Source organism: Calonectris borealis, chromosome 25, assembly GCF_964195595.1.
Source record: "Calonectris borealis chromosome 25, bCalBor7.hap1.2, whole genome shotgun sequence".
Classification (NCBI taxonomy): Eukaryota; Metazoa; Chordata; class Aves; order Procellariiformes; family Procellariidae; genus Calonectris; species Calonectris borealis.
The window spans coordinates 4,182,672-4,192,924 of record NC_134336.1 but is presented as its reverse complement, the minus strand read 5'-3'; the positions used below and the strand labels follow the sequence as shown (position 1 = coordinate 4,192,924).

Here is a 10,253-nt window from a genome sequence, read left to right as displayed (position 1 = left end):
GTCACATTGCTCCTTAGCAGTGGCTTGGCCAAGAGATATATATTTAATCATTTTAATCTTCCCTCATAAATCAGTCTCCTGCTCCTCCTTACATGCAATCCTGCACCACCACTGAAATCCCCTGATTGCTGGGGAAGATTTAGTACCATTTTCTGCTGCTGCAGGGCTAACAGCACAGAATGTTTGATCTCTCTAAGGATAGCAGGAAGTGTTAGCATTTAATCCTTTGAAGCTTTTGCTGTTTCCTAAGCCTGCCTAATCATTTTTGTTTTAGGTTTAAAGAGCTTTTTGGTTGGAGATGAGGAGAGCATGACCAAGCCATTAAGAGAGCAGTGGCAGCTGCATCGAGGAAGGAGGAAGAGGCTGGTAACCCTGGGCAGAGCAGGCTAGGAGTGTGCGGAGTTTTGAGCAATTCCCGGGACAAGATAAAAAAATCACCATACATTTTCTTGCAGACCACAGCAAGCAAGATTGGGTACAGCCTTCTCCCTGGGACATGGGCACGGCTCCTCTCTCTGCCATAGATCCCCACATAGCCCTTGATGTTTTTCTTGCAGTGACGGTGCAAGCTTGAGCAACACAGTGGACCAGACTGGGGAGGCCAGCAACAGCATAAACACTGGGTTATTTGTAGCTCGGATCAGTGTTGTTAACATCTGCACGGCCAAGGGAGGAAGGAGAAGGTTCCTTCTGCCAGCTCCACCACAGAAGAAAATGTTCATGAAACTCTGCCACTGCTCTTTGCTCTCCACCTCCCCATCCGTCAAACAACCAGTGCTTGGGCCACGGGGAGGAGATGGGAGGAACTGAATTAACAGATCATTGAAATGATGTCTGGGAGGAGAGACAGGTGTGAATGAGTTAAGCACTCAGGCACTTTAAGCAGATGTGCTTTAAAACTTTCCGGACTCATTAGGTCGGGCAGTGAGGTGTGGAGAGCTTTTGCTTACCTCAGATAACCTAGCAAGTACCTTTAGAGCACAAAATGTAACAGGACGAGATAGCTTTGAAACAGGATAAATGTACTCGGGTGTCTGGGAAACGAGCAAGAGCAAGAGGTGATAGGAGATGACAAAGCCTGCAGACACCTAGATGGAGGAGGAGACCTGACAGGGTGGCTGGCAGAGCCAAAATGATACCATTTAGATGAGAAGCAGAGGGGCTCATTTTACATCTGAACCATTTCCAGTGTCACCAGCGACCATATAAAGATGACAAGCGGATGAATTATTTGATAGGAAAAAGAATGAAAGACAAAAGGTGAAACAATTCAGGGCATCTGCTGGGAACTAATCCTCCTCAAAGGAGAACAAAACCAACAACTCCTGGCTCTACACTGCTGGTTCTTGAGATTACAGATTACAGCGTTCAGGAAGAATTTTAATATCCAGACATCTGCTGTGTGGCCCACCCAGGCACACTTGTATCAAAGGAAATCCTTGTGATAGAGAAATAACAAGGAAGATTTCCACCAAAAAACCTCACCCAGCAGGAAAAACTATCCCAGATTTCCCCTTTGCCAGCAGGGAGAGAGTCCGGCTGAAAAGAAGAAAAATAGTGAGAAATTGGTAGCAGGGATGAAAAGCTCGGAGCGACCTTTTTTGCAGGAGAGGGATGGGTTTTCCATATGTCAGAGTACACGCAGTAACTCCACGTTCCAGGGCAGCATGTTGCGAGAGCAGAGAAACCCTGTCCTCGTTTAAATTGATGGCCCCATTCCCATAGCCTGAAACCCTGGCCCGTTTTAAAGTCAAAGCGATCATGGTGTAATGGAAGGCGGCATTAAAATCTGAGCTCTGTGCACAAATGGAGAAAGCACCTGGAAACAGAAACCCCCTGAGGAAGCAAGTCCTGACCAGACTGAGGCCCAAAAACATTAATCCTCTGGAAAACAGTAAGGAACACGGAGAATCCAAGCCTGGTTTCACATGGGGCTTTTCAAAGGGGACAAGAAAACCGGAGGTGTATTTACTGCAGAAGAGGGGCTTGCATCCTGCTCCAGGGATGCACTGTGACAAAGCATCACAGCCATGGAAAACATACAGTTCATCCCGGAAAAAGAATGGCCAGCAAAGGCTGCCGAGTGAAATGAAGTTTGATTGAGACATTTCAAAGTAGACCATTTAGTTGAAGAGCAAGAGCCAATGCCTACCGAATTCCCATGGGCTTGCATTCCTGACTCCCCCTTGGCCCTTCCTATTCAGCAGGAAGCAATCCAATCTGGTGGGTCACTTACAGTTCTGACACGCGCTGGCTCTCACTAAACAAAAGCATTTGCAATGCAGGGGTGTTTTATTGAGAGGATTCCTCAGTACAGCACGGTACCTGTTTGAGGCTCCACGGGGAATGAAGCCAAAGACCCAAACGTGATCAGAAGTAACTGCTGAAACTTTGAAACTGCTAGCACTGGGAGCCAGCGCTCGATGCATCACATCTGAAACAATCAGATAAATAGATCAGATCAAAATGTATGTGGAAAAATACTCTGACTGCCAGGCTTTTGAATTCAATAACCAATTCTGCTGAAAGCCTTCCAAGGGAATTTAATAACGCCGTAAAAAATGAAGTGTGGGTTACAAAAAGATGCATTTGTTTTCTGGATAGTTTTGTCTTATCTCCTTGCATGGTCAGGCGACAACAGCCGGCTGTTCTACAAGTGATAGTTATTAGTTTTCATCTCTACCACTAATGCAACTTTCTTTTATCAGAACTTCATTTACAGGAAATGCCTTCTGAGATAAAATAGGGCCACATAATCTGATGGTGAAAATTAACATGGTAATCACGGCTCCTGAATTTGAATGTAACAGGGGAAATGGCAAATAACCTAGGCTGGTCACATTTCCTGGTAAGGTGACTCAAAAATAGAAAAAAGCCCATCATAAATCAACAACAGAATTCCCACTGGTGTTCCACATGCCTGAGGCGGAAAGGCAGGAAAGCAGCTCAAAGACACACATCTTCCCAGATTCTTTCCATTAGACATTTAGAAGCAAACCTCTGGTTCAAACGTAACACCCCATTTATTTATCTACTCCAAGTATGAAAACGAAGGGGTTCCCATCTGGACGAATACAAGAAGACCCAGCACCCCCACCTAGCAGGAAGTGCACAGGGTGGGTGCAAGATAAGAGAGGTGAAATCGCAGAGCCTGCTTCCGCACACAGCGCTCCCAGAGTTGAGGGCTCTGCTCGAGCAAGAGCATCCAGCCGAACTCGAGGCGTGCAGAGGAGCGAGGAAAGAGCAGAAGCATTTCAAGACACCAGTGGGACAAACATTTCTGTTACCTGCATTGCCGTAGGACAGAAAAATCCCAGTCGTGGATCCGGGCCAGGCCTTGGAACAAAGCTGATCCTTGGAACAAATCTTTACTCTTGCTAAACACACGCATGCTTAATTTGATGCCTGCGATGAATCCGCTGGCCTCAGGGATTTAACTGTGGATATCTGTGAGCACAGGCAGAAGTATTTGCAGAATTGTGGTCTACGAGAGTGGAAATTTCCAAGCATGGCTGTTTGCAACAAAAAGCTTTCGTTGTGACTGGTGCTGAGCTCCATACAAGTGTCTTGGCAAGCAAACTTACCAATAAGCTTTACATCATCAGACATGCTGGGCAACTAAAAAACCTCCCTATTTGTGATGCAGAAAAGCAGCAGCTCTCCTCTAGAAGTGTATGCGACTTTACTAATACTGTTCTTGCTCACTTGTGTGGAAGAGAAAACAAGAGCAGAGTTTTAATGTAACACCCAGGATCTATTTCTAAAGGAAACTAGAACCATGCTATTTATTTTGGGGGTTTAAATTTTGCCAGGCAAAGTGTTTTGAGTTACTCCAAGAGCAGGACATTTTTATTTATGGAATTCCCTTAATCCATTATAAAAATCCTCTGAGCTAAACCAGCTTCCTGGTTTCCAAATCTCTTGGATAACACAACTCACTCTCAAGACGTTTATTTACCAATAACCATTCCTCTAGGCCAAGCTTACCAGCTAGTATCTTTATCCCTGGGATAATGCTAAGTCCCCATCTGACAACCTTATTTCTCTTGGGGAATTACAAAGGCATGAATTTAGAAACACATTTTTTGTTTTCACAACTTGCTCAAAGCAACTTTATCTTCCCAAATTGCTGAATGAACCAATTATCAAGAGAATGTCACAAGAATGAACAAAATGTTCACGCAGCTTTGCAGTGACCAGAGGAAAGGCTGCTGGGAGCCAGCCCTTGTTGCAAGAACTGTTAAGCAGGGTCAGAACAGGAGTGGTGTGTGAACATCTCTGCACAGTCATCCTGCTTAGAGTCACAGAGGACACGCTGGCTAAACTGCTAGTTCAGTGGCAGGATGCATGGAAGAACCTGGCTTCAATTTTTCCTTTTCTTTTCCTTCTGTTACCTCATTCCAGAAACAATGTATACTGAAAAGCAAACGTGGCTGGGGATTATTTATTTTTTGCTAGAAAAATAAGACATTTAGTAGAACTCCTGCTAACCCACATCAGATGGTGAACAAGCAATTTAAGGGAGCTGGTGCAGATGGGAATTGCTGTCCATACACTGGCTAGATTACTCTGGAAATCAACATCTATTGTGCAATATTCTTGAAATCAACCAGTATTGTCACCTACTTATTCCAAGCATGATGTAACAGGTCTTTGACAGATGGCTTTAAAGAGGATCAACCCAAACATGCTTTTTATTTTACAAGACTTTTATTCTGTTTCACAGATTTGACTATTACAGCAGTGAAATTATTACAAGTGACTCATAACATTTAGTTCCAAATAAAAGTAGAAAAACACAGAAATGATAAAGGAAAGTTAAATGAGATGTGATGTGTGGTAAATGTGTTTTAAGAGCACAGAAAAAGTCTATAAAAATACATTAGGATCAAGAATTTTGCAGACAGGTTTTGATTTAGTTACAATTTTGACACCACGATCACAGAATCACAGAATGGTTGAGGCTGGCAGGGACCTCTGGAGGTCATCTGGTCCAACCTCCTGCTCAAGCAGGGCCACCTAGAGCCAGTTGCCCAGGACTGTCCCCAGGCGGCTTTTGATTATCTCCAGGGGTGGAGATGCCACAGCCTCCCTGGGCAACCTGTGCCAGTGCACGGTCACCCTCAAAGTAAAAAAGTGTTTCCTCATGTTCAGGGGGACCCTCCTGTGTTTCAGTTTGTGCCCATTGCCTCTGGCCCTGTCACTGGGCACCACTGGAAAGAGCTTGGCTCTGTCCTCTTCGCACCCTCCCTTCAGGTATTTACATACATTAATAAGATCCCCCCTGAGCCTTCTCTTCTCTAGGCTAAACGGTTCCAGCTCTCCCAGCCTTTCCTCACAGGAGAGATGTTCCAGTCCCTTAATGATCTTCGTGGCCCTTTGCTGGACTCTCTCCAGCATGTCCATGTCTCTCTTGTACTGAGGAGCTGAGAACTGGACACAGTACTCCAGGTGTGGCCTCACCCGTGCTGGGTAGAGGAAAAGGATCTCCTCCCTCACCCTGCTGGCAACGCTTTGTCTAATGCAGCCCAGGATACCATTAGCCTTCTTTGCTGCAAGGGCACATTGCTGGCTTATGGTCAATTTAGTGTCCACAGGACCCCTAGGTCCTTTTCCGCCAAGCTGCTTTCCAGCTAGGTGCCCCAGCACATGTTGGTGCATGGGGTTGTTCCTTCCCAGGTGCAGGACTTTGCACTTCTGCTTGTTGAACTTCATTAGGTTCTTATCAGCCCACTTCTCTAGCCTGTCGGGGTCCCTCTGGATGGCAGCACGACCCTCTGGCGTACCAGCAACCCCTCCTAGTTTTGTGTCATCAGCAAACTTGCTGAGGGTACGCTCTGCCCCATCATTAATGAAGATGTTAAACAGGACAGGACCCAATATTGACCCCTGGGGTACACCGCTAGTTACTGGCCTTTAACTAGACTTCATGCCACTGATCACCACCTCTATGCTCAACTATTCAGCCAGTTTTTAACCCACCTCACTGCCTGCTCCTCCACCTCATACATCAACAGCTTGTCTGTGAAGATCTTATGGGAGACAGTGTCAAAGGCCTTCCTGAAGTCCAGGTAGACAATATCTCCTCATCTACCACAGCAGTCATTTCATCGTAGAAGTTTATCAAGTTGGTCAAGCATGACTTCGCCTTGGTGAAGCCGTGCTGGCTACTCCTAAAGAATTTTTTGTCATTCATGTGCCTGGAAATGGTTTCCAGGATTAGCTGCTCCATCACCTTCCCAGGGGTTGAGGTGAGGCTGATCAGCCTATAGTTCCTTCTTGAAGATAGGAGTGACATTTGCTTTCCTCCAGCCTTCAGGCACTTCTCCCAGTCGCCATGATCGATCAAAGATTATTGAGAGTGGCCTTGCAAGGACATCTGCCAGCTCCCTCAGCACTTGTGGGTGCATCCCTTCAGGGCCCATGGAGTTACGTACGTCCAGTTTGCTTAAGTATTCCCTGACCTGATCCTCTTCCACCAAGGGTACATCTTCCTTGCTCCAGCCTTTCCCCCTGGTCTCTGGAACCTGGGATTCCTGAAGGCCAATCTCGCTAGTAAAGACTGAGGCAAAGGCGGCATTTGGTATTCCAACCTTTTCCATGTCCTGTATAACTGGGTCCCCTGTCTTGTTGAGCAGTGGCCCCACATTTCCCTAGTCTTCCTTTTGTCGCCTATGTTCTTATAGAAGCCCTTCTTGTCGTCTTTGACATTCCTAGCTGAATTCAATTCCATTTGGGCTTTAGCATTCCTAATGTCATCCCTGGATGCTCAGACAATGTTTCTCTAGTCCTAGAGAACAGAAACCCCCTGTATGCTGCTTCTTTTTGTGTCTGAGTTTGCTAGGAGTTCTCTGTTCATCCACACAGGCCTCCTGGCATTTTTGCCTGACTTCCTGCTCATTGGAATGGAACTCTCTTGAGCTTGGAGGACATGATTCTTGACTATTAACTGGCTTTTTCAGGCCCCTCTTCCCTCCAGGGTCTTATCCCACAGGACTCTTCCAAGCAGATCTTTGAAGAGGCCAAAGTCTGCTCTCCTAAGTCCAGGGTTGTGAGCTTGCTTTTCACTCTCCTTCCTGCCCTCAGGATCCTGAACTCTGCCATCTCATGGTCATTGCAGCCAAAGCTGCCTTTGATCTTCACATCCCCAGTGAGCCCGTTGGTGAGTATGAGGTCCAACCTCTCTTTGTTGGCTCCTCTGTCACTTGGAGGAGGAAGTTATCATCAATCCACTCAAGGAACCTCCTGGATTGCTTACGTCCTGCTGTATTGTCCCTCCAGCAGATATCAGCGGGAGGGCTGAAGTCCCCCCTGGGGACCAGGGCCTGCAAATTCAAACCTGAGGCTGCTCCTATCTGTCTGTAGAGGGCCCGATCTTCTTCTTTTTCCTGGTCAGGTGGCCTATAGCAGACACTTGCTGTAATGTCACCTTTACCTGTCCTCTCTTTAATCCTAACCCATAAGCTCTCAGTCAGCTCCTCATCCATCCCCAGGCAGAGTTCCAGGCACTCCAGCTGCTCTCTCACATAAAGGGCAACTCCCCTTCCTCCTTCTCCTATCCTGTCCTTCCTAAAGAGTCTAGAAAGCCTACCACCTAGAAAGCACAGTATACCGAAAACTGTTAATTAGAAAGGTGATAAATCCAAGAGTATATAAAAGGCAAAAACGAAACAGAAAAACGAAAGGAGGATGTGCGTGTGTGTGTGAATTCTATTTTATGGCAAACTTCCAGTCCTTTGGCCACTCTAAAGCAAAGTCAGTGGATTTCATATAAATTCTCTGTATAAAGGAATGTCTATGAACTGTGTACAATATGGCCCAGAATAAACATCTCATCATCAGGCTAATAGAGCTCCTCACAGAGGAAAAGAAGGTGCTTACGTGGTTTCATCTTCCCAATATAATACTGTCCGGAATTGGACTAGTGCCCCAAAATACCATTTTAGGAACAACGCGAATTCCTTTAATGGAAAGGAAATGCAGTAACCCGCCGACGCTGCAGAAGCAGGGTGCTGGGCAATGGCCTCACTACTGCACACTTGCTTTAAAGTTCGTGTGGTTGACTGGCAGGGGGTGAGCCTCTGTGTTGAACACCCAGTCGTCCAGGGACAGCACGTCATCTTCACAGAACAGAAGATAGAGATACCTGGAGCCACAAGGCAAGGGTGGGTGGGAAGAAGATGGACACAAAGGGAGATTAAAGGAAACTCAAGTGGGACTCCAAGCACGCACAAGCAAGCGCTGTCAGCAGGACTGCGATGGGGGGGGTTCCATTGGCCTCAGCTGCCATGGTTTATGGTGACACATTTCCCAACTGCCTGCCTCACTCTCCTGCTAGAAACCACCACCCCTGGTGCAAAGGTGGCAAAATGGGATGGGCATCTGCGCTCAGCCACCCCACAAACATTAGCTCACGCTACCAGCAAAGGCAGATCTGCACCAAGGGGCAGCAAATTCAGGCCATAGTCATGCTTTGTGTGCAGGACATTAACCTGGCAGAGGAGACAGCTGTCTCTTAAACCATCAGAGCTAAATCCAAGGGAGCTCAGCAGTCAAAGCCTCCCACTTAGAGCAGCTCTAAATCACAGGAAGAGTCCTTTAAATCCAGCACATGAGCAGAAACCTCGAGAGTGCCAATGACAGCAGTGGTTCTACAGGAGGAAACTACCAAAGCTTTGCAGCACCCATAGCCTTGCCCAGTTTTCCCCACAGAGGATAAGACTTCCCCCTTATTATTAGAGACTTATTAAACAGGCAAGAGTGTTGATGAAGTGCTACTCTGAAAGGCCCCTGTGATACTAGACTTACTTCAGAGTCTCTGCGAGGAAAAAACTCTGTTGCATGTTGTCATGCGTTGGGGTTGTGGTGTAAACATCTCTGATGCCAGAAAAACCAGCTTCTACTCTACAATGTTTTTCCAGGGCCTGAGAAAGGAAAAGAAATCTCAGTAACACACAATAGCATGGAGTAACTCATTAATCATCATCAGTTGCATTACAAGTCAGCTTTACAAATCAAATTCCAGGTTTATAGTAGTTTCTGTCTCTCACTGAAGACCGTGGTGATTACTCCAGACTCCGGGAATAAAGCTAGTTCTAATGAAATAGCAAGAGCAACATAAACTGCCTAAGTTAGTTGATTGATTGACCCTGGCGTTACACACATAGCAAAAACAGATCTCAAGTGGCAACTCCAGCTGTTTGCAGAGCCTCTTTTCCAGGGCAGTAGACAAATGACAGTTCTGCCACTGAAACACAGCCCCTGCTAGGATGCAGGGCAGCAGCGGGCAATTGCATGAGCTGGGAAGAAGTGAGTGACCTTCTGGCTGGGAGGTCTTTGTGGGAAGAAGACAAGACAAAGGGCAAAGGCAGGTTTGCTGATTTTCCCTGGCCAACCACGAACCAGTGGTTCTGAGCAGTCCAGATATTTCAAAGAGGAGGTTGACTCCTTTTTGCAGAGGGCTGTTATATTAATAGCAGGTTTCACTGTCTGCAGCACTCCTTTCCATACGCCTCCACTGTTTCGATTGACTGATTGATTTTAGCGTAGCCCAAAAGGGAGAAGAAAACATTCACAATGATCGGCAGAGACGCCACACTAAATAGAGCTATTTTGTGTATTCCTGCCCCATTGCTAATGTGTCTTAGTGTCTAACACAATTTAAATAATTTCTGCCCTTTTTATTGACCAAAGGAAAGATTTTTGTGAGAATCCAGCAGCCTGTAAGAGTTATTACTGCGAATTTTCCAGCCATACCTTCACAACCTCCCAGCCCCACTGCCTGTACTTGGGATCGTGTGTCAGCCGCCACATGTACATGTAGCTTTCTACCACTTCTGGACGTAGGATGTAGTAGCGCTCGCTAAGTCTGGTTGCCATGGCTTCAGTTCCAGCATCAAAGCGAAAGGCTTCGGGGCCGAGTTTGGTATCTAGACAAAATCACACACATGCAATGATCAGTTTGAGGAGAAAGCAAGTAAACAAACGGTCCAGGTGCTTTTATGCTGCTCAGGCTGCTAACATTTAACTAAGGCTTGCGTGAGGTCAGATGAGCAGATCAGTCATGCTTGTGTATCAGATCAACCTCACTGATGCCACAATAGGGACAACGCAGAGCGCATGAGCTGCGCCCACTGCCGCTCCAGGTGTGGTTCATTCTGTGGTATGTCTGGGTACTATCTAGGTGAGGATGAAGTGTTTCTGAGGGTGGATACAACTGACAAAACACAGACTTGGACCAGATTTGTGCATGG

The 10,253-nt window shown here is 46.4% G+C and overlaps 1 protein-coding gene across 3 annotated transcripts in view; it reads right to left on the bottom strand.

Moving 5' to 3' along the window:
- Nucleotides 1-4,673: 4,673 nt before the first annotated feature.
- The window catches only part of MAN1C1 (mannosidase alpha class 1C member 1), a 70,226-nt gene continuing 64,646 nt past the window's right edge, over nt 4,674-10,253 (bottom strand). For all 3 annotated transcript variants that reach the window (XM_075173453.1, XM_075173454.1, XM_075173455.1), the window contains 3 exons: nt 9,757-9,929; nt 8,809-8,924; nt 4,674-8,146 (listed from right to left, as the gene is read on the bottom strand). In XM_075173453.1, coding sequence (XP_075029554.1) covers nt 8,029-8,146; nt 8,809-8,924; nt 9,757-9,929 — 407 coding nt within the window. In that variant the 3' untranslated portion in view covers nt 4,674-8,028. The remainder of the gene's footprint in view (nt 8,147-8,808; nt 8,925-9,756; nt 9,930-10,253) is intronic.